The sequence below is a fragment of the Aquila chrysaetos genome, chromosome 25 (assembly GCF_900496995.4).
Source record: "Aquila chrysaetos chrysaetos chromosome 25, bAquChr1.4, whole genome shotgun sequence".
Taxonomy (NCBI): Eukaryota; Metazoa; Chordata; class Aves; order Accipitriformes; family Accipitridae; genus Aquila; species Aquila chrysaetos.
This window is the reverse complement of record NC_044028.1, coordinates 11,676,545-11,701,642: the sequence shown is the minus strand read 5'-3', so window position 1 is coordinate 11,701,642 and position 25,098 is coordinate 11,676,545. Positions and strand designations below refer to the sequence as shown.

General features: G+C 37.8%; 1 protein-coding gene across 4 annotated transcripts in view; it reads right to left on the bottom strand.

Annotated features, from left to right (window-relative positions):
* Positions 1–2,234: 2,234 nt before the first annotated feature.
* The window catches only part of SHISA9 (shisa family member 9), a 198,012-nt gene continuing 175,148 nt past the window's right edge, over positions 2,235–25,098 (bottom strand). For all 4 annotated transcript variants that reach the window (XM_041120351.1, XM_041120350.1, XM_030002401.2 and 1 more), the window contains 2 exons: positions 24,532–24,687; positions 2,235–4,892 (listed from right to left, as the gene is read on the bottom strand). In XM_041120351.1, the coding sequence (XP_040976285.1) occupies positions 4,522–4,892; positions 24,532–24,687 (527 nt within the window). In that variant the 3' untranslated portion in view covers positions 2,235–4,521. The remainder of the gene's footprint in view (positions 4,893–24,531; positions 24,688–25,098) is intronic.

Sequence of the window (25,098 nt, the reverse complement as noted above, 5' to 3'; positions counted from 1 at the left end):
TCTTACTGACCATGTAACAGTATTTTAGAAACAATACAGAGAGCAAGTTGCTGTACAACTTGAAATGAACAGGACTTTCATTCAGTCATTTTTGGCTAAAAACAGCTTTCATACCCAAGCTAGCATGTCATCTGTATGTAATATAATTATGTATTATATTAATGCTGAAATAAATGACAAAAGCTATCTGAAGTCATATATAATCAATAGACACAATAATATGGCTTTCCCACTCACAAAAATAACAATGCTCACTTTTTAGTAATGTACTCATCCTATTTTCACATTGTCAGCACTGGGTGATATATGAGGTGATATAATCTAATACAATAATGCTTCCTGTTATAACTGTTTTTAGCAAAATGAAATTATCCATGCCAAATAGAATGATGATATAATTACAGTAAAGACTATATTTATCACTGGAAGTCCTTCATGTATTTAAGTATAGAGACCAGGATTAAATAAAGTGCACAGGACTGTGTGCAAAAGGGATTTGTGGATTATGTGTGGTTATTTATGTAGTACCCAAAATTCAATAACCATTCTATAAGAACAGAGCAAAGCACGGATCTTTTCCTGGATCTATTAAAATCTAAAGTCTGAGTCCTGGAGACACTTTGTAGGTTTTGTAGGTACACTGTGGAATGTCATGAAACCTGATCCTATATTCATATAAATCACCACGTCTTCAGTTTGTGTAAGCTGAGGATCATGCTCAAAAGATTTAGTCATGAGAACAGATGTTTCCAGGGTAAAGGTGTCTAAAACAGATAACTTGTAGACTTTTAGACTCCACATGTGGAACATCTTCATCTCTTGGCAAAACAATTTTTTGTTTGTAGTGTAGTACATCTCTGATAATATCAAAGAACCTTATGGAAGAAATGTTTATGGGAACCCAGTGCAGTTCTTCCTCATGGTGACAAAAGGTTTAGGCTAACACAAGAGAAAAAAACATGCAGAGACACAAAGTCAGATGGGGGGGGGGGGGGGGGGGGGGGGAGGTTTTTTTCCCATGTATCTGGAAGAACAAAATCCTGTGCAGAAGCACTTGTACAAGTGAAGCAGTTGCCCTTTTTGCCATCCATGATTTCAGTCAGGAATTTGCTGATAGAAACAACATGTGAATTAGATGGGTTGATGGTGGAGCTGTAACAGTCAGTTGTGTCTACTGTAGGTTAGGCTTGTACTCCCTGGGCTCCCCAGGCTTCCACGTGGGTCGCAGGGCTGCCCAAAATTTTTCTGGTGCTGTGGCCGCACTCCATATGTCTCTCCTGAGGCCCCTGGCAGAATGGGGTTGTTTCTGTAGTTGTGCCTGAGGCAGGGGAATGCTCCTGTAACCAGAAGTGGGGCTTTTACGGACTATTTCATGGCACCCATGATGGCATATAATGAAAATGAGACTCTTCTGCTGTTTAAAATGGCTAACTCCAGCCACTTCTGAATTGATGTTTTCCCTCTGATAATGTGTCATGGCTTCCTAGGAATCATAAAGTGTCTAAAGTATTTGCACCAAGTCATGCACTAAGTTGATTCTGAAGCTAGGTATCCTGATTCTTCGTTTCTTCTTCTGAAATTCATCTGATACCATTGCAGCAAAGCAAAGAGAAGAAGCTACCCAAACACTCTCCTTTTCTGAGGTTCCGTTCATTGTCAGGTTTATGAGCCGGTAGCAGTACTAAAAGCCTGTAAAAGACTTTCTGTTCCAGCAGACTTGGTACACAGATGTTGAGTACAGGTTTTTCTGTAATGAACATATAAAAATTTTGAAGCAATATATACCAGTGTTTCATGTGAGTTTACTGGGTAGTTCCAATCCTGGGATGCGGCTGAAACTTATTGCAGAACTCCCCTGCATTTATGAGGACCGGGATCTGGCCCTGTGCATGCTTACCTTTTTTTCTTTCCTCAAAACTGTAATGAACTGATCAAGTGACACAAGCTGTGTGTGGTGCTTGGAGGCTTACAGGCCACATGGAGCTTTGCAAGGCTTGCACGCCTTGTGTGCGTTATGTTACATTGTCTGTAACAGGTATTGCACATATGTAATGCATACAACATGCAGCTGCTTTCCGTAGAGGCTCTTGTTCACAACACTACCAATGGCAGAGTCAAATCATCATTTGTGCTGAGAGGAGCCCCACTCGCTGCAGTGAGAGGCTCCAGAAGCTCAGTTAATACTCAGAAATTGGCCCAATGATACAAGTTGAGGAATCAGCCAGCAAGTTAGATTCACATAGAATCAGTTTTATTGCCAGGTAAGAAATTCATATTAATATAGTGAATACATATGTTTACAAATAAACATTCTTAAAAAACAAACAAACATTTTATTGTAGGAAGTATTATTGGTATCATAAACTCTGTAGTTAACAAGTATTAACACGGGTTTACTTACAGAACATACAGTTACTAAAATATTTCCACATAAAATATGCTCAAGTTACACGAAACCTGTGTGAATTAGAGTGCAGCTGTAATGTGTATCTAAAGCATATGGATTAACAGCAACATTCCATAAAGGGTCAAATTAAGTCAGCCAGTTGTGAAGGCAATAAAGATTAAAGGAATAAAAGTAAGATAATGGAGAATCTGGGTTGTGTGCAAAATATTTGTCCCGTGGGCTTTGTCCACTTCTGATAGTCTTAAAACATATGATCACACAATTTAGCAGCACACTTATGGAGAGATGCCGGTGCTCTCAGGATGCAAATCAATCTCAATATAGCTAAAAAAATGGTGTCTCCATTTAACCACATTTCAAATTCTTAGCCCTTGCATCCTTGACTATGAAGAAACACTGCCAGTCAGTTGAGTACAGTAAGAAATGCCACTTCCAATTCTTCTTACAACATAACAGTTCTCACTCCTCCCTGCATACTCTTCCAGAACTTATCTCCAGAATTGACAGCTGGTGAGAACGCAACTGTAGTAAGTTAGCTAGTCAGGATTTAGCCAAATGACTTGTTTTGGGGGAAGGGCAGTAATTTAAGTGAAAGACTGAGTCCGTTGCCTGCCATCAGGCTGTTGCAGCACCGCCATCCCATCCCAACTCCTATTATCTCTTTGTGGTTGTGCCGAAGGCTTTACAGGCCCAGGACTGCGAGTCTGTTACCAGTGCCCAGTTCAAGAGTGGTTTTACTCATACGAACAAGGCATCCAGCTCATCAGAACCACAGTCAAGACAACGAGTCCAATTGTTTGTTTAGTTTAAACCCAGATCTCTTTGACGTTTGAGGCTAGTCTGTTAGCCTCTTCCGCCAAATAGTCCACCAAGAGGGAACACCACTATAGAAAGCCAAACAATAGAGACAATATACCATATAACATTTAGTTGAACTACAAAGAACTACCATGGCTAAAAGCAAATACAAAATGAGAGACTAGAGGGGAAAAGTTTAAATTGGGGAAATGGAGGGGCTAACTAAATAGTCTTGACTGTGCAACCACCACATGGAGATGTAGTCCAGTTTCCCTTCGGGACAAACAGAGGAGGCTGAGCAGGGCAGAACCCTTGTCATCCTTAGCAAAACATGAGGAAATAGCTTAAAGGAACAGAGGGGTCACTTTGAGAAACAAGACTGTCATTGAACAATAGTAATACAGTAAAGGCACCACCCACGTTTAATTTCGGTCTGAAGCAGTTGAAGATAGGCAAAACATTTAGGTGAAGAAAAAGTCTGCAAAGTGAGAATTGTTACCATCTGCCCAAAAACAGGAGGACTGAGAGGGAATATTCTGATGCCCTTATTCCCCCAGCAGCTTTCTGTGTCATGTGATATGTCTCTTCTTATTTTGGAGGTTCCTAAAAATTTCAAATCAAAGGAAGTAAACTGAAATAAAATCTTCTGCTGTTTGTTATCATCCTGCAGAATTCTCTACCAGCCAGAAAGGTCCCATATGCTCTGAATCATAACAGTCTTCATAAATTCCTTGTAAATGAGTCTTTGTCCCTTATTGTATATATATTTTTTGCGCTTTCTATAGGATGGTGTGAAAGTTCAATAATAGATGTTAGGGGTTGTACCAAGGTGTTTGCTCTTGGCTTTTCACAGGTCTAGTGATTATTAATATGTTTTATACAAAACTCCTCTCTGAAATAATATACTACCATATATTGTTCTCTCTTTCTTCCTCTGTCTCAAGGCAGGAACATAGTGTAAATGTTTAAGCAGACATAAAGTTTTTCTAGATTGTGCTACTTCTCATCATGGATTTTAGTTTCAAGTAAAAAATTTAGTCACAAGGGTTTGTGTTCCATTGTGAAATACAAATGGAGTTTATAATTCAACCTTCAGTGTGTATTGCTGAATGGTATTAACCCACTCTTCGGCCTACAGTTGGCTGGATACCAAGAGTGTCCAGGTGGAAGTTCCTTCCTTCCATTTCCTTTTTTTTTTTATTTTATATTTTTTAATTTATTTTTTGCCTTTCAGTTGAGTGTTTGTGTTGTGTGTGTATTTGCGTGTGGTTTTTAAAGGATTTCATTAAAAAAAAAAAAAAAAAAGGAAAACAAACTCAAACAGTTACTTCTGTCTTGCTGTTAGTTATGAAGTATGGCTGCGGGCCCAAATAATGCTGGCTCCGGGTTGTCAGTGGGTCACTTAACGTTGGGTCTCCCATACCATGCTTCCCCTTGTTTGTGTATGCTTGCCGTCTTAGAGACTGGTCGTTGGGATCCCAGGTCTTGTAGTGGGAATTGTAACCTAATGGGTGTGTGTGGATCTTTGCGATTTTGGATTTCTGCCCGTTCTGTTTGGTTAGGCCACTGTCAATCGTGTAAGCTCTCTCTTCATCTAGGCGCACTGGATGGAGTGGCAGGCTCCCCTTGGCAGCCAGTTCTGCAAGATGTCGGCGTTTGGTGTAGAAGTCATCGTTGACTTTGTCAGCTATTTGGATTTAAAAGGGGGAGGGGACAAAAAAATCAGTTGGACACAAGAAAAATGTTACACAGTCTGCAGTAGGTCATGCACAGTTACATCTCTGGACCAGATACAGTTACAGGTCCATCAGTAGGAGAAATCCATGCCACCTCCCACCTCTTATTTTCTCTCTGTAGTATATTTTTGGATGCCATTATGTTAGGCTTTTCATATATGCAGAAAAAACCCTGCTGCCCTTTAACAAAAGACTGTCCTAGCCCCAAATCACTGAGGTTATGCTGATATTTACATTATGGGGACAGGTCTTGTGAATCTTACCGCTGCTCATCTCACTTAGCATAAAAAGTTTAGGAAGTGTTCAGAAGCACACAGACTTTCTTGGAAGTATTAAGGCATCTTGGGATGCGCTGTTGTACAAGAGCACATCCCTTTAAATGCAACATGTCCTGCAGACATTTAAACAAGCCAGTTGTAAGGTCCAATGGTGTATGAGGTGGACCCGTTTCTGTTGAATAATGCCTTAGGGCAAAATGAAGAATAGGATCTGTTCCTCTAAAGGTTTGGAAGTTCACTAATGCTTTATGGGCCTGAAAACACTTTGGGTTGCTGAAGGTTAGGTATTTACCCTGTGATTTTACAGACAATGAAAATTCTAAATTTCAGGTTCTGACATTGTTTTCTGGGGCCAGTGCCACTAAGAAATAGAGCAATAGACCTGCCAACAAATACCACATTGCTGTTCTCAAATTAGGATTTTGTCCTCTGTGATTTCCTACACAAGTGTCTTCCAGTGCATGCTTTTGCTAAAGTTTGATTGTTGTTATTGCTGGCATTTATTTGGCCTTGCTTAAAGGTATGAACCATGCTCAGGAAGCTAAATGCATTCTGCAGCAGTCCAGCAACTCATTTCAGTTTTGAGACTGAGTATCAGGGGTTTAAGGGGAGCTTAACTAAATTTCATTTTTTAAGATCTTGGCTTTTATGTAAAGAGGGTTTATTTACCCCCTTCAAAAATCTAGATTTTGATTTAAGATAGTGCCAAATATGTAGATCAACTAACACAGTAGTATGTTAATCAGCATTGGTGCTTTGAATATATGATTGTATCAGCCTAGACTTTTGCTGTGCCCTGGCTAGATGCATCCATTTTCCTTGAATCTATGCCATGTAAGGCTTCTCTGCAGAAGTCTTGTACGCATAGCTTTCTGTACAGCTCAGCTCCTCTTGCCTTCATGATGAGTAGGTTTTTAATTCCTTGCACTGTTTTTTGTTTATTTTCCTTCTTTTTCTCTCCCCTCAGTATTGCTAGGAGGCTTTTGTTGCATTCTGAATTTTCTCCTTCTCACTAGATCTGAACTGGATCTTTATGCAAGGCAGTGAAATTCCCATGAGCACCACATTCATCTTCCAAGATTAGGCTTCAGTTCTGCATCCCCCTTGTACTGGCCCCTCAACAGGGAGGAATATTACCAAAAGCAGTTGCTGTTTATCATGTCATGACATTTTTGTATAATGACTGTGCAACTGGACATTGCTCTTAAATCCTTAATTTTGTCTTTAAAGAGGTGTTTCCTCTTCGATGAACTGAAATTGCTCTTGTCTGTGCTGTAAAATTAGGCTTTGTATGTTTTACCCATCTCCACCTGTATCTTTTTTTAATCGATGAGTGAATGCTTTTCTATAGCATGCAGGTGTCTTCTGTTTTAAACAAATCACAGAATGTAGATAATGGCCTATTGTAATTTCAGTACAGGATGTGCAGTTACAATTGCTGATAGACCTATAATATGTTACAAAGAGAACCTGCTAAGTTCTGCTTTGATTTTGGGGTGAGTTGTTTCATTTAGACATCTGTAATCTGAATAATCAAGAAGTTGTATCTATTTCTCCTTGGAAGAGCTTTTTCCACTTCTAAACGTGGCTTGTCCTTTTAGTTTGTTAATATTCACTGAATGCCACAAAACAGTATTATATACAAGTTGAATAAAACCAGGAGGGAAATGCAATCTGTATTGCTAATTTCTCATCAATCTGTTATCAATAATTGAGAAAAACAGTTGCAGAAAAGGCATTGTGAATATCCACACAGGTGTTTATTTATATAGATTTTTACATCATAAGCACTGCAAGTCAGCTGGTTAGGGGACCGAGCTTCTGTATCTTATGACTTAGACCTTGTCTATATAGGAAAAGTCACATTAGCTAATGTAATTTAAATTCAGCATAATTATGTCCAGCTCCTAATATAGATACTTTTGTCTGCCTATTTCGCATTTAAATTAGTTTAATTTGCATAGAAAAATTAAAAACTAAGCTAATCTTACGGAAGGATAGAGTAAAATTATAAGTTTGTACTTTTAATTTGATCTTAGTTAAGCTTCAGCAATTTGTCTTACGTAACCAAGATCTCTGCTGATCAATTACAAGGTAAATAATGACTTCTGTTTAGAAGAATAACAGTGGTGATGCAGTTATGTAAATAATGACCAAAATTTTCAGTTATTTGCATTGCCTGATTTTTCGTGCCATTTTTCTCTTTTGTATGGCTAAGTGAAAAAGGTCACAACAAGCTCAAGCCACTTCCTTGGTTTCTTTTTGCTTTTTCTTGCTCGCACATTTTCCCACTGCCAGCAATGGTCCTGGGTCTCTGAATTTTGTCAGACATTAGATATGTTACTCAGATCTCCAAACACATCAAGACTGATGTCCCCACAAAAGAGTAAATTCTATTACTGTTGCATATAAACAACACCCCCACTGTAAAAACTAAGCAAGGAAGAAATCAGCCTCACAGGGACTGTGCCTATGACACATTTGTGAGATTGATTTTGCTCTTGTTTATGTCATGTTATATGTAAAATTTTCAACTTTTTATTTGTTTCTTATGAAGGATCATACAGTAAGTAAAAATATTAATTCTGTAAATTTGGTTACATTAAAGTTGCTTTAACTAATTTAGTCCTTAGTCCCTTTCTAGGGACTTCTCAACTGTTCTCTGGATACAGCTTAAAGAGAACAAACCAGGCTTGGATCTGTAAATCCTTGTCAGCAAAGTAAAGAAGAAAGCTGGCAAACATATGACAAATAGCTGATTGCATGCGTTTTGTCTGGCAGGGACAGTGTGGGAGAGCTGCTGTTTGTATTTGTCCTGATCAAATAATGGTTTGCAGGGTTTTGCCTGAGAATATCTTATGTATGCCTAGGAGTTAAATGCTAACAGTGAAAGCCAGCCTCTTTATCTAATGTTTTAACCTCTTTAAAACAGTTTTCTTTCAGCATGCATGCACAGGCTTACATGTAGGCACATGTACCGGAATTGGGTAGGGAAAAATAACCACTGTAGCAAATATGTAGCAAAAAAACCCGTTGATAAAACATTGTTTGTTCAGTTGTTCAAAAAGGCTTTTGGCAGGTCCTGAAGCAGTCCTCATTCTTGCATACTGACTAGATTATAGGTTTTATAATCCTAGTGTGCTATGCCCCAGTGTGAGTGACCTGATGCTAGTATAGTGCAGAAACAGGTTTTTTTACTTCTGATTTTCAAAGCGGAAAAGACTCAGAAAAGTAATATTGAGCGTGGTTTTATAACAAATATTTTATCAAGAAAAGCATATTTATACTATCCTGATGCCAACTACTTTAAAAATCAACTGTGAGTCTCAGGAAGTTCATTTTTCTTTATAACCAGCCCCTATAAATATTCTGTGGACTTTAAAGATGCAAAGACACATTTTGGAGTTACAGGATGGATTTATTATGTGACCTTGGGTATGTGACTCAACTTCTCTCTGCCTTGGTTTCACCAGCTGTAAAATGAGCTGTTAACACATTAGAGGAGGTAGTTAAGTGTTATGAAGTTTAATTGCTTTTTGTAGAGTATACTGAGTTTTCAGATGAAAGGTGCTATAGAAGTGCCTTTTGCATTGGCTTCTGTATATAAATTAGTAAAACAGGATTTAAAGATATCACTGTCATGTTTACAAAAGGAGTAAAGAATTAAAATTGCAAAATTGCCAAATGAACAATAGTAAAAGAAGGGCTTTAATTCTGAGAGTTATTCTTTGTGTTCCCTCCCTCTAGTCTTGGCAGCTAATTATAAAAATGTTCTCAGTTTCAATATTTTTGTAAGGTTTTTACTCCTTTAAGGTAATGCACCCACAAATTTAGTTACTGTTGTAGATGTTCATCTGAAAAAAATGCTGTAATATGAATTTTTTCCAACCTAAAGCATGTGCCTGGGAGGGGGGAGAACTTGGGCTTTTGTTCCTGCTGTGCATGAAATGAATAACTGAAAAAATATAGAAACAATGTAAGGATCAAAAGCAGGACTTCTCCCTCCCAGCTGAGTACCTTAACTATTAAGCTAAAGAGATGCTTTCTCTTCCTTTGTCTTTCTAGACTAATAAATCTTGAATTTTCTTCTGCTCCACAGCACAAGTTCATTAGGATGTGAATCTGGGTGGGAACCATCCTAGCAGAAGCTGGGATGCACCTTGCTCAGTAGGGAATGTAGATTTAAATCCCACTCAGTTGGAGCAGTTGTACAACCATGAACTTACCGTCTAAAAGGTGGATCACTCCACTCCTCCCTCTTATCTGAATCCATCGATGCCATAAAGAAAGTGACCACAACTGTCTGTTTTATTTTGATCTCGACTTTGCCAGTATCAGTGTCAAATGTCTCAGGTTGGGACCCCTGCCTATTTCCTTGAATTTTGATTTTGAAAGGAGATAGCTACCAAGCTGCTTGGGATAGCAAGGTCATAGGAATGCCTAGGAAAACTTCAGGGAGTTTAGGCTCATTTAGATGAGGTGGCCAGAAAGGAACAGGCTTTTGATGGTACATTTTGCTTCAAGTTTCCCCATTCTGCCTAAATCTGTCACGAGGAGAGACAAGCTTTGTTCTTTTGCTGATTGATGATTAGCCATGACCAAACTTGGAAGTTGCACTTATTTCTTCAAAATCCACAGTTATATTACAAAAGCATGTAAACCAGTGAGTCGCTTATAGAGTAAATACCATGAATGAAAACATGTTTTCTTGAAAATCAGTGGCAAAAATCCTTGTGGCTGTAATAGGGCCACAATTTCTCAGTGCGCTTATTTGAATGTATGTTATCTGTGCTGAGAGGTGGCCCTAAAGCTATGTCGTTCTGCTCCCTAAGTTAAGTAGTCTTCAAAGTGGCTGTGTAACCACTTTTGGCATAAAGAGTCGTATGAACATGTATTAGCGTTGTGTAATGCTTTCTTTTTCTTGTAAAATATTGCAGTTACAAGCATTTCTGTGTAGAAAGTACAGCTAAATAAGGAGGTCTTGGGTAATTCTGAAGCAGTGTTTTTTACTCTTTTCCTCATTGACAATCCTCCTATCTTTGTGGGTCCATAAAATGGCTTTGAATTCTTGCACCACTTCTTACAGCTATGGGAGAAGTGAAGAATCCTGAAAGACAGTTATGTCCTGCAGCTTTTGTGAAAGTAGGCACCTAGGAGTGGGAAGAAACCTCTGAAGTGAAAGAGGAGAATCCACAAAGGAGTGAGCCCTTATAAAAGCTCTAAAGACATTAAAAAAAAAAAATCTTCAGTGAGAGCTTGCAGTCACAGTCAGAAGATACAAAAATATATAGGGAACCCTGTTTCTTAGTAGATGTTTGTTATCTGAACATATTTTAAGAACTACTTTGTGAAATGCAGAGCTTTATTCTAGCCACAGAGAGACTGTATTTCAAATTTAGGGCTAGAGATACAGAAAGCAAGCCAAAGGAAAATGCTGGGGACAGGCAATCACGCACCAGATAACAGCTAAAATACACTAACTGCCTATTTGTAGATGTTTTCTGCTTAACAGTAAAGCTATCTCTATGTAATATTTAACAGTTTATAACAAGGCTTTGCTTCTACAGCCATGACTTTGCCGAGACATTAGTGTAGTTACCTGAAGCTATGGGAACCTTACATTTCTCTCTCTAGGTAATGAAAATGAAAAGTCAAGGAAAGACAAAAGGGTAATGAATATTGGCTCAAAGACAACACGAGAATTTTGCCCAGGGAAGTATTAGGATGCTGCCTTTGGTGGTGCTGTTGTTGATCCTTTCTGAATGTGTGATTGCTTATTCATTTGCTTTTCTGAGCTGGCATCTAAGACAATATGTTCAAAGGCTTCCAAGATGTAAGCTAACTCTGTGAGAATTTTTGCAGGAGTTCAACTGAAAATCAAAGTAGTATCATTTCTACACTATCACAAGTTTTTTCTCGGGTTAGGGGAAAAAACGAACATGGACTGAGTTCATATTAACTGTCCCCAGGTATGAATTGGATCCAATAAATTCACTGAAAAGTGTGTTCCATCCAGTAAAACAAATAACTAATGACCTGTATTTTGAATGAAGGGGTTCACCAAGCATCATGGAGCGTAGAAGAATTTGCCGTGCATAACATGAAGTCTGTTGAAAACAGAATATAGCTAGATGTGGCAGGTAGACACAATTCTATTCATATAATGCCAGCAGTGGGTAGGATGATATGACAGATGTGTCTGTGGCCAAGAGGAAGGAATGTAGCTACTTCATGGTTGGTCACTAGCTGGTCTCATCTCATGGGCACTGGAGTGGCTGTGTATAAGGCGGGGCAATTTTAAACTATACAAAATTCTAAGAAAGGGTGAAGGCCATTTAAAATCATTTTTGCATCCCTCCTTTGCCATTCTTGTATTGAGCTCTGAAAATGTGGAATTCAGCCTGTGGGCTGCAATGCATTGACTTCTGTCCTAAATATTTGCCTTTCTTCCCCCCAAAATTCTAACACCAGTTTGCCTTTATTTAAGACATTCTGAAAAGGAAGCTAATACTTTATGTCTGTGGATTCTTTCTCATGATTTTTATTCCCTATTACTGATAGAGGTAAAGAAAAATACATAATGCATAGACCACCCATAAATTATTTTCATAATTTTGGTAGAACCTACTTTTTGTGGCTCTGTGTTATTCCTCTCCTGGCCCTCTTTAGCACTTTATTCATTTCTTATAGTGATCTGGAGAGAGACCAGGTGTGAAAACACATACCATATCAATCTTTTCTTCTGCAGACATTGTTTGAAAGGAGCTTGTCCACCTCCAGACACAAGACTGCATTTTGTTTTCCCAGTGAAACAAAATTCTACTTTCATGATACAAGACATGATGAAACATGAATATGTAGGCCCAAACATTTCTTCTCTTCTATCGATTACTTTCATGACAGTTTCTGAAAGGCTGAAGAGGCCAGAATATTTCTGGATTTTGAAACGCATTAGGAATGGTTTAGAATAGAAATGTAATTAGACTTGGTAAGCAGAGCCTCCAGTCTCAGCAATGTTCTCTTTATCCACTACAGGCAGCGAAGGCCACTGCTTGGTTGGGAACGCTAAGACAGAATTTGATTAACTCCTCAGGCATCAGACATCATGTGTGGTACCTCATGTACAGGGTTACAGTTCCCTGCAACACAAGAGTAGCCACATGTCTGTGAGCAGAAGCATCCCTCTTCCAACAATGTGCCAAAAAAGCACAGCACTGCAAAGTCTAATCTTTTCTTTTTCTTTTTACAAACATTTATTTACTGTGTAAGTTTAGGCAAGTTTCTCCTTGGACATGTAAAACAGCTTTTCCAGTTGGGTTTTGTATACTTGACTGCATTGATTTACATAGTATTAAATTGCAATATATATGATTCAATTTTGCAAAGTGCTGCAGTGATATCATGATTTGGTTTTGGTCAAAATACCCCAGACACACACACGTTGTACCTAATGTAGAGACTAATGACATACAGAATACTTGTATCTAACCAATGTAAGAAAAACAGAGCTTTTCTGATTTACCAGAATCAATAGGTTCTGTCAACCTGGAAACAAATGGTGGCTACATCATGTTAAATTAACATTAAAATTGTAAATATTTTCAGGAGACCTGAAATCTGTTGCATGCAGATAGACAAAGATTACACTACTTTGTTATACCCTCAAGTGATTTAACATTTTACATTCAAGCATCAAGATGTTAAATTGCTGGTTCAGTATTGTGCAATGAATGATAAACTTGAGAATGAAATAAGATTGCCAGTTCTATTCCTGAACCAATGGATGAAATTGTAAAAGAAGTCTAAAAGAATTATGTATGCAAATCTCTGACTTTTCTTTGAAAATGCAGCCAGTGGCTGTCCTGTAACTGTAAATCTGTTTTTTTCTTTTTTTTTTTTTTTTTTTTTTCCGAAAGGCCTCTAAGCTCATGTCCTTTCATGGCATCTACAATGGCAAATACATATGAAAAGTTCTACTGTGAAATATTTATTTCCTTTTATCTCATTTAGGCATATTTATTAGTTTGAATTTTACTGGAAACCTTATATGTGGTAAGAAAACGTGCCTTTTGTAATAGAAACTATCTAAGGAGTCATGCTGTCATGCTTAACTTCTGAATAAAGCATGACTGCAGCATAAACTGATTATAGGAAATGAGGGTTTGGCTTGCTTTCTAAAAATGCTGTCCGAAGCCAAAGAGGTTAACACTTAGGAGATTTGCTTGAAAGGCTTCTTCCACTTCTTCCTTCAGTAATCTTGCTTGCTTTTTCACTGGGTAGTTTTTAAGGCTTCTCAAGCAAATCAGTTAGGACAAATCTGATTTTGTCAAAAGTTTGCAGCAATGCTTTCATACATCAACAATAATATGAAATTGTTTGTAACCTTTTTGGTCGGTGAGGACTTTCAGTTTGTTTAAAGGCAGGGCTTCCTGACTATTCCAGGAGCATTGCTTCATTGTACATTTGCAGAAAAACTGTGCAGTCATGTGCAATAATAGGCCCTACTACTGCAGTCAGAGTAATTCAGGCAGTCTGCACACAGCAATGCGCCTTGCTGCTGGGAGTGGACCGCAAACCAGGTGGACTGTCCTGGCAGGCTGCACACTGAGTAGTATGTGGGTCACGTCAGAAAAAATTTCACAGTGTTCTGCAATGTGATTCAGCATCTAAAAATGCATGTTTGTTTTTCCTTAAGGTGTCAATTTATCTCATTTAACGTTGACTGAAAAAGCTGTTATATTCCTGACCACATTTATTTGTAATAACTGTTCTTAGCACGAACCTAATTTCATTTTTTTCACACATTGCTGTTGGCATTCTTCTGTGTGCTGAATTTCATTTTCAGTTTTAATACTTTTTATTAGATGGTTTTGTTTCCTTTAGTATACTGCTGGTTATAACTCTTAAACATATGTCTGAATCGGCTACAAATACTCCTAGTTGTGATGATGTAGAAAGCTGCATGAGAACACAGGAGACCCACTTCAGGTCTCTGAATACATAATTAAGACGTGGTTTTAGTGCTGAAATAAACCTGCGTTTTTCTGTCTTTCAACTGGTGTCATACTAGATTTACACTATTCTTTCCAATTACAGAGTGAGGCCTAAAGGCCTTTTGAATTGTACTGGTTAAATGAAAAAAGTCCCAGTGATGTAATAACTATTTTTTGCAGGAGTTATTTTTATTTGATCTGTTTCTTAACTGCTGTAATTTTAAAGAATTTTTAGCAATCATTCTGGATTGAAGTTGATTTGTTTTTCCAAAATTAGCTGTGCTATAAGTTGTTTCTATTAGAAAGTTATCTTTTTCTATTTTTTTTTTTGCCAGAACAAATCCTTCTTAAGAGAGAGTTATTAAGCAAGAGAAAAAAAAATCAAGAAGTAATTCCATAGCTGTACTTGCACACATTCCATTCTTGTTTTTTATTCTCCTTTCCTTCTCTTCCTGCCTCCGTACTACTAGACTGCGTGGCATTTGTATTATTAAAGTCTTGTGCATAATTGTCAGAGGTTTCCAAACCAGACATGTGTGTCAAACTGAAAAGGAATAGTGTTCCCTGGTAATTGCCACACTTGCACTGTCAGAAGAAAATCAGTTTCATAAGGTTTTCATGCAGATTGGGCAAACCCAAAGGCAAACCCTCACTAATGCCTGCTCTGAACAGACCCCTCTGAGTCGCCTTCACACAAAGCAAAAGCATTTGAGACTGACTGACAGTCAAAGAAGGATTAGTAATGAAGCTCACTTCAATTCATATTTAATAGTGTGTGCACACACAAGACTTTTGCCATATCGGGATGTTCAGCTCCCACTCCTACCTTTTTTTCCAGGAATTGCAATCATAACGGTCACCTGTGAAAATGAGAACCAGCAGTGCTGAACTTCAGGTCTTTCTCCCTCGCTGTAGTAGGTCCCTTGCAAGGGAAGGTGAAGTTTTCACAGGATCACCTTCCGTAGCCTCGGAAGCTTTGCAAACTTTCCCACTATAAAAATTACCTAATGTACTTAATATTATCATTAGGATGGGACAGACCGTTATTTTCATGATTTTTTTTTTGATCCTGTAGTATCATAGCTACTACATATTAGATTTTTTTTTTCAGCTTTTCTTTTCCTCTTATCCTTCTTCAAATAAGCTGTCAGAGGAAGGACTTTTGAAAAAATTAACTATGCATTACAAATCATGTTATTGCTCTTCCTCCCTCTGTGCCTCAAGCCTTTTGTTATTATAGTATGAATGTGTAGGAGTAAAGCAATGATCTCTGTGGCTTTTATCTGTGTAATTTCTCTCTTAAACACATTTACTGTCTTTAGAACATCCCTGCAGAACCAAAATAGCAGACAGATAACTGCTGCTATTTATATTATATTGTTAATAAGGGATTCATTCCTATCAGTTGTCTTACTAGTCTTCACTGGTATTCATGGGTAATTCTGAAGAACATCACACTACTGCTATTGACATATATCCATGTACAAAGCTGAAGAATATTAAAGCTTTTGAGTTTTTTAATTTGGTTAGAACCACAAAAAAAAAGTATTATTTGTTTACTTCAGTAAACTTGACTTGCAACAAAGTAATCCTCATAACTGCTTAATATTACCAAGCCAAACCTGACAGTTCATGTCACAAACATTATAAATGCACCAAGGTTGAATGAAATAGTTTACAGCTCTGTTGTCTGCATGGAGGCAGATTCTCATGTACTTGAAGAAACAATACTTTCACACAAAAATAACCCCAATGTGAATCAGTAGAACTATGGAAAACAAAGTATGAGTATAGGAATTGAATTTTGTTTCTCACTGAGTTTGCTTCCCAAACCCTAAATTCCTAAATCTATTCCTGAATTAAGCATATTGATTGTAGTGGGATTTCAGAATTGTACTCTCTGGCTTCATTCCATTGTCCTTTGGTCAGTTCCTGGGAAAATTTAAATCAAAGCCCTTCCTTAAAAAGCTACTTTTCATTTTCACCTTTTGAGTTTTAAAAAGAAAAAATCCTGGATCATTTATTATAACCCGATTTATCTTTGAATATTGTCAGCATGAAAGACTACTCATTAAATAAAAGTGGCCCCTGAAATCCTTTAGTTAGAGGAACTTTTAATTCAAGAAAATTTTAATTCAAGAAAATTATCTCCAAGACTTTTTCCCCAGAATTCATTCAAAGTTGACACTTTGAAGTAATTTAGAACTTCACTTCCATGTGCTGAGTTTAGAACACTTTCTAAGCACTGCAGGTATTTAAAAAAGGTGATGAAGTCAAGACAGATTTTCAAAATCTCCATTAATTTTTTGAAAAACAGGTATGGGGGGATTTGGGACACCAGTAAAGTTGTAAGTTTTGATCATTTGGCACTTCTGAGAACCACTTGCAGGATATCACATGTTGAGCACCTGTACGAAACTCTTATTTCAGAAATATTGCTGTAAATGACCTGCACAGCTAATAGTCCAGGAGGAAAAAAATGAGTGGAGTATGTTCAGAACAACCAGTGCAATTGATGTGTAGGCTCCATGGTTGGAACTGTAAAAGTCACACTTCAGATTAAATCTAGACTTTAGCTGGGATCCCACAGTGTTACTATTTATCTGCAAGTATTCACAGTTGTTTTCATACCTTTATGATCAACCTCTACTCTTAAATAATAAATAAAAAAATTTGCATTGCAGAATGAGAAGTATGTTTATATGTAGATATATGTTTATAGTGTAAAATGAAACAGTTACAGAGACGGATATTTAAGAAGCGTTGCAAGTGAAAAAGCTTAACTTTGTTAAATTTTGTCTCCGCGTGAGCAGAGCTTTGGTTTTTATTGGTTTGCTTTTATTTAGTGTTTTTGCCTAGGTGTAAAGCTTCACTCACTCATGTCTTCACATCACTTAATGTGTAAAAAATCTCGTGCATAATTCATTAACGTTTCATAGAAATAGGTTTGAATAACCCACACTTGATATAGATTTACTAGTTTCAGTCCTGTGGCCATCATTGATCTCAATAGATGGAAATAAAGCTAGTAACTGTAAGCTGAAGTCAGCTTAAGCTGACTGCAGTCCTCAAAGACAAAAGACAAGAAAAAGACAGTAAAAAAACCTGAAAGACTAGCATTCTGTAGCAGTCAACTGGACTCACATTACTGTTACTTTAGATCTGCCTGTTGTGTGTTATAAAAGGAGAAAATTACTTTTTGTTTCATTTTGATTCATTATCACATAATAAGGATTTTAAAAATCAACTAGTTTCCAGAGAACCAACATAATTTTTAGTGGAAGAGTTTGAGTTCTCTATGATGTATAACTGATGGATTATGGAGTGGTGTTTATAATCTGAACTTTTATGACTTTATTGGTGACAGTTTCATTTCCACCATTTTAAAATACATACTGGTAACAAGAAAAAATTGCCGTTTCTCCATTGTAGGGAATCCACTGTAGGGAACAGGGGTGGAATGAATATCAACTTCAGGAACAAGAATTAAGGATGCACACATTTAAATTTGCTATTTTGGCATGAAAAACAGGCTAAGAATTTATTAGATCCTTATAAATATGCTTCATCCACCATAAAACCAGGTAGTGGACCAAATTCAGACAAAACAAATTCAGTAGGTGTGAATCAAACCCAGAAAACTAAAAATACTGAGATAAACCTAAACTAAATGGACCTGAAGGTCAGATTTCCTTTCTTTCACAAGTTCAACGTGTTGCTAAGGTCTTAAAAATGAGACAACGTAGATGGAAATGTTTTAAGAGCATCTTATTTTGGTGTTAAAACTGCTTCTTGTGAGAGAAGGACTATTTGCAATTTCCTCCCAGCAGTCTAAATGTCGCTTCTGCCAAGACCAACGTAGCCCCGAAGGGTTACCTTTTCATGGCTCCGTTTATTTGCTAAAGGATGGCATGGGCAATGGCTGCTTTGATGCCTGATTATGTACAGCAGAATTCCCCAGTCTCAGAAAGAATAACACCCTGTAGATTTTATAGTAAATGTTGTTTCTTTAAAAGGCTGTGAAAGAATGTCAGTGATGCAGCTGATCTTGCTCAAGATACTGAGGCTTTGCACAAACAGCATATTTATAATTAAAATACAGCTACCTCACTGGAAGAAGAAATGAGTGTGCTGGATGATAAAATAGGAAAATATTTTAATCAAGACTCCCCAAGCATTTTTTATTTACTTATGACAGAGTGCCTGCAGGTATCAGAAGCCAATCTAGTGAATAACAGAGAAAACAATTAAATGATTTAGTGGAAGCAAGAAACAGTCTTGAAAGTCTGCACACACTGAGCAGGATGTGAAGTTTGGGGGTCTCAGAAGAAGGCACAGGTGGAACAAGTGACACCGGCACTTCATCTAGTTGGGAAATGGGAAGGCTGAGGGAGCAGTGCTAACAGGGGGGGTGGTAAAGTGAGGCTTGCTACTGAGTGCTTCTTGGCTTTTCTCCTGTGCCTGAAGGAGAAGCAAGGATTAGAGTATGAAAGACTTCCTTAACAAATGAACACTCAAAAGCTTCAAATTCTCCAGCCACACTGGGCTAAGTAAATAATAATAATAATAATGATAATAATAAGATACTAAGCTTTTATGTCCTACTTCCTTGAGACGGATCTGTAGTTCCAGCGTTGAATTGGACAGGTTGCCTAGTGTAGCATTACCCATGACACTGAAGATACATCTAGATATATGAAATCTTTAACTGAATCACCCTCTGGATATGACAAATGATGCATTAATCTGTACTTCCTTGCCTGTTTTCATGGTGTTAAATCCAGGGAGCTACTCCCATGTCCCAGATTTTTTTAATCCATTTTTGTGCAACTGCTTATGGAAGTAGTAGCTGAAAATTTCTTTACTTTTTGAAATGAAAGAACAATTCCTTTTTAAGCCTTCCAAAGAAACATGAATATTTACCTGTCAGTGTAACAGTGTGGGTGGTATGGGAAAGTGAAGTAACACAAACACACCATGTTCAATAGTTCCATAGTTCTACTTTTTCTAAAAGTTGACTGTATCAACCCCTGTGAATACACGGGCAGGCCTTTTTCCCTGTTGTGTGTTTCCGTTTTTCCAATTACAGTATTTCTTTCCAGCCCAAAGCACAACGAACTATAGGGAACAGTACAGAATCTCATCTTCTGGTGAGATAAGTATCAGATTCTTAGGGGGCGGTTGTGAAGTCACGTCTACTCTCATAAGACAGATCTTGTATCAGCATAGAGTTATAATAATTTCTATAGAAATTGAAGATCTGAAGCTTAAGAGAAGGCACCACCAAATTACACATCAGACAGGAGGACGGTTCAAAGATAACCCCTTAGGAGTTAACCTTATGGTGATCTTCCCCTTTGGATCCCTCTGTGTTTGTAGATGTAAAGGACAAACAAAGCAGATAGTTTTCTCACATGCTGCACCTTTTTGAGGGTGATGTTGCCTTGCGCCTTGGCACACTTGCGACCACAGTATTTTCTATATAGTAACAGTGACCTAAACAGGAGATATTTATTCTTTGAGTGTCATATTTGCAGAATCTCACTTTGGAGTTTTACAGCTGCAAGCAGAGCTGGAACACTGTCTAATGTTTCCTTCGGGATCAAAGAACTGTGAAGCTTCAAGAAATGCTGGGAGCTGTAGACTCAGAGATGTGATGGTGAGTCTGCTGCCAATTATATCCTCCTTCTAGCTTCACTATATCCAATCAATTAGATCTGATTTCATCCCACAGGAGACAACAACTCCCAGCATCACTGAAGGCTTTCTTGGTCTGAGTTTCAGGAAGGAATTCTGTCCATTGTTTGGAGATTTGGAGGGCGTAGGGGGTTGCAAAAATTTAAACTGGCTGAGTTATCTCTTCTTAAGTCATGTCCAGTCAGTTCCTCAAAGGTTTGTGTGTGTATGTGTGTGTGAGAGAGTGGAAGAAGAAAGTTTATGAAAGAAATATAAAATCATGTTAAACTGTAGAAATACTTCTATTCTCTGTTTTACATGTATGTCTGAGCACCTCTCCAGCAGCTGAGTGATCTTTCCCCAGTCCTGCAGGGCTTTATAAAGGTGGGTCTGGGGTATTTTTTAATTTTTGCAAGAAGCTCAAAACAAAGTTAGTCACTTGGCACTCCCTGAAACTCAGGAAAGAAAATTAACCATTACTGAGCCAGGCTTGCAGAAAACTGTGACTGAAAAAATATAACCAATACCTCAGGATAGCAAGGCCAATTTGAGCTCTAGGAAACTCTTATTAAGCAACAGGATGGACTCCAACTCTTACAACTTAGCAGATTGGAATTTGAAGTTGGATTGTTCATGCTTTCTGAATGAGTGTCCAAATGATGTGTATAAAAATTTGTGATGAGCTACCTTTGTATGTCCTGGGACTTGGATTTCATGAAGGTGTTCAGATAAAAGATCTCTATCCACTTGTAGCTTTAGGCATGTCAGGATTGCTTAAGTGAGCAATAGCCATTTAAGCATGGAGGAAAAACATGGTTGATGAGCTGGAAATAAGAATAATTTATGCAGAAATACCTCTTTCTGCACTTTTCACATAAATAATCTAATACTGCAAAAGCACCGAAGGAAACCAGGATCATGTGGTCTCAGGTGGCCAAAAAAATGGAAATATCTAAACACTGGGTGTTTTATTGCCACACAACATTCAGTGACTGCTTTTGGTGGGACTGGTCTTACAGCTCATTAACGCTTTCCCTCAGATACAGTCTCTGACATTCTTTGGTGGGACAAATTTGGCACCATTGAAAAAAGATTCTCTGGCTCAAAAATGGACAAATAATGGATGAACAGAGTGCACCTATCAGTCAGGCTATAGATGCTAGGAGATGGATTACTTATCTATTCTTTCAGGAAGTGTGTGTTGCTCTGTCTTGTTTCCTCTACCTTCTGCTGATTATTCCCTGGTGGTGTATGTGTTAAGGCAGAAGGAGAGAATTCTGGTGCAGTTAGGAAAACAGTAAATAAATCTCAACTCACTATTACCTTGTTGTACTCCAGGCACTCATCTGAGAATATAAAATAGGCACAGAATTTCCTCACATTATTCAGAGATGTAAATGCTAGCAGACAGTGAAAGGAAAAGGTGAATTTAGTCAGTAGCCACTGGTCAGTACTTAAGGAATTCTGGAGGCTGCAACAAATAAAGAAATTCTTAACAAGAAATGAGGAAAAAATCCTCTTCCATTGAGCATGTAAGGGTTTGGCTGTACAGTTTGAACTGATTCACATAAAAATATTTCGCTTTTTAAATAAAATACATCTTCATTGGCCTTTTCAACTCTCTTCTCTCCTGTTGTGCTGAATCAGACACTGCAATGCACACATTGCATTGCATACATGCATGAATAGTCCAACTTCAAATTGCACTCTGCTAAGCTATATGATTTGGAGTCTAGAGTATAGCTTTAAAATAGCTTCCCAGGGATCAGCTTGTCCTCACTACCAAGGTATTGGTCAGTCTCATTCAGGAACACAATGCAAATTAATAGCAATGGCACTGTTTTCTCTTGTTTTCACAAGCACTTGAGTCTTAGGTACTGAATTTAATGCAGGTCCCAAACATGATCCAGAGCAGAGATTACTGTGACTTGCTGCTTTCCCATGAACTGAATTTCCACAGCAGCCAGTCACTGAGGGATGAGTAGCTCACTTCTAAAATTAGACAGCCAAATTTTTAGGACATCTGTAGTTCAGAAGAAAGCAGCTGTGTGGAAATTAATTTAATACTGCCTCTGGTAAAGCATCACTTTTTCAGTTATCTAAACTTCTTGCCATGTATGGCCACATTATGATAAGTGATATTAATGTACTATAGCTACAGTTGCTACAAAGCAATAAGAATGCTTCTTCCTCCACCCCCAGCCCCTATTAAAGAAGAGAATTAAGCACAGTGGACTACACCCGAACAATGGGATCATGCAGAGTAAGAGGCACTTAAATGAATACGGTTTGCCTCAAACACATGGAGAAATACAGAACACATCCCTTATTAAATTTCTTTTGTTGCAAATGAATCCACCCTCAAGCCACTATCAATGAATGCAAAGGGAAATGGACTACACGCACTCATTAATCTGCTATGGGGATCAGTAAATGCAACTCTGAATGTTAGCATATGAAAAATGCCATCGCCCTATGACATGAATACCAGGTCAGGGTGAACTCGGTCTGTGTCTATTTGTTCAAAAGATGTTGTCAGGTTAAATATATATCGGTGGGCCTGATGTAGGCTGGTTGCTATTTCCTCTCAGAGCTCTCATAAAGCCAATATGAACTCTGCAATGTGCGGTCTGGCTAGCTTGATGTCAGCATGGTCACAAACCCAGGCCTGGCTGGCATCATGAAAAAACCTCTTTGTGATCTTGGGATGTACTCAAGAGGTACCTCTTGGGAGGAATCATGGCCTTGAGAGTCTGAAAGTGGTTAAAAACTGAGTGCATTTAACTCTTGCTCCATACGTCCAGACAGAAGGTATGAATGTATAACAGTTTCAAAATCTCTATTGTTTTCTACTGAAAAGTTTGGATAACAATGCAGAACTTTTGTACTTTTCTTGTGAAAATTCACCTGAATCTAACACTTGGCTAATGTGGTCTGAGACCAGTAGATCTACAGGCAAAAAAAAGAGAGAGGATAGGAAGGATAGAGGAAAAACACAGGAAAGTGGTGCAATCCTCCTGGAAGAAAATGTCCCTGAAAGTTATGTTTAATTTAGTTTAAGATTCTGAGAGGCATTATACAACTTCTGGAGCTAAAGTGCACAATCTTTCAAGGTTGATTTAACTATGGTTATAATCTAGCTGCTTTAAAAAATTGTACTCAGACACCCAAGAAATATCTAAGTTCTAATTTAATAATTTTAAAAAACAAGTACATTCAGTGGCTCTTGGGCAGATGAGAGAAGTTTCTTTTGAGTGTTTCACATCTCTTGTTTTATTATGCTTAAGTATCTTTTAGCTTTGATGATTGGCTTGACCTAAACTGACATCTGAAAAAGCCCAATATCAGTGATTAATCTGTGATAATCACCATGTCATTACATAGCATCATCTTTTGAAGGAATTGTAAAGCTAGTCTGTCTGTATTCAAAATTTAGGAAAGATACTAACCCTTGTCTTTTATAAACAGATTTAAAAATGCCACTTGTAAGAAACAAAAATGGCAAGCTAAAGCAAAGCTAAACTATTTGAGATGGGACTTCAATGTACATTTTGATAGAGGTCTGCTATCCTGAAGTTCGGATAAAGGAACGTCAGTTTGTGATGAAATTTTTTTCTGGTGTGATGAATACTAGATTCTTAAGTCCGAATGTCCTCAACTGTTCTGCTGTTTCTCTGAGCTAAATAGCTCTGTCTGGAAATAGGCAGTGTGATACTGCTCTAAATTCATGGGGAAATGATGTTAACATCCGTATGTGTAAGCTGAGCAAGGGTTAGTGAGAAGCTATGAATAGACCCCCCCCAGTTCTTAATTTATTATTGTCTAGAAGGGGCCTGAAATGTAAGGTGGTAAAGGCTTTCTGTCTTCACATGGTGTGTAGCAGGTATTTACAGCCCCTGAAAAGTATTATCAACTTATGCCTCCAATATGAAAATTATGTTGAAATCTTTACCCACTATTGTCCTTTTCCCTCCCCACAACTGTTTCTTTGAGCATGTTCCCCCATTTGCTTAAAATAATAGTGTATGATATTAACCAGAAAATAGCCGCCACCGGGATCTGTATTAGGAGTTTTATGATGCGCTAATTGTTTGAAATCATAAGGCCTCAGAATATTTCTCCAGTGACCTACTAATGCACGTCCTGCAGAAAACGTGAAAACTCTTACTTCAGAAGTGTACAAGTACTTTCTCTTTTTGGAAGTATTTAACAGGTGTCTCAATTATATGCTTTAAATTTGCAACGTATCTGATGTTTTTCTCTCTCATTTGTGCAGATAGGTATGGAAAATACTGAAATGCATAGGTAGGCATATTCAGGGCATAAAGAACTAGGGAACACTGTGCATACAACATAGGTGAAACGCTGAAAAATGGTGTACAGCAGGTATGGTGCGGTTTTGTATGCATATATAAGCACACATGCATATGACCACCAATTCTTACACGTAATTTTATTATCACTAGTTGTAGTCAATTTTAAATACATTTCCAGCTAACATGATATTCTGTATGAAACTCTATCATGAAGTAGTCCAGATGAGCAAGACTTTGTTTTTAACTTTGAAGCAGAATGTCAGCTGACAACAGCAAATGCAACATATTGATCTAAAGGAGAAGTCATGCATCGTGTTGCTTACTTACCAACTGCCTTTAGAGAGGCGTACTTGTTAAGCTCTTTGCCTGGGGGCTGTTGCTCATACGGGTTTGTGATCTGTCCCAGGCTGGGATATGAATGTTGATGTGCCATCTGAGGGAGGAGGGGAGATGTTGGCATGACATTATTCATCTGTGGTGGATCTGTATTAAAGAAAATCGACATCCATTAAGAAAAAAATAAATCAGTCTTAAGGTTTTAACATCATTATCCAGTACAGGTTAGACAGGATATGTCATGAGATTTAATGCAACAAAACACTATTTACTACAAAGTGGGAGTTTGAATACAGCAAACCTGTACTTCAAACAGTTAATGGCATGATTAAAGGCTGACGAATGATTGTAGCAATACATGCTATCTTTTGTATAAAAAAGATCTTTGAACTAAAAAATAGGTTTTCAAAACAATTGAACACCAACACAAAGACTGAATTTGCTGTAGCATTAGGATACAAACCAAAACTTGAAGTTTATTCCAAGGTAGCTTGAATACAGGGCAGTAGTATCACTCTGTCTGTGCAGTTAAATAACCAGGCTAATTTAAATTGGCTC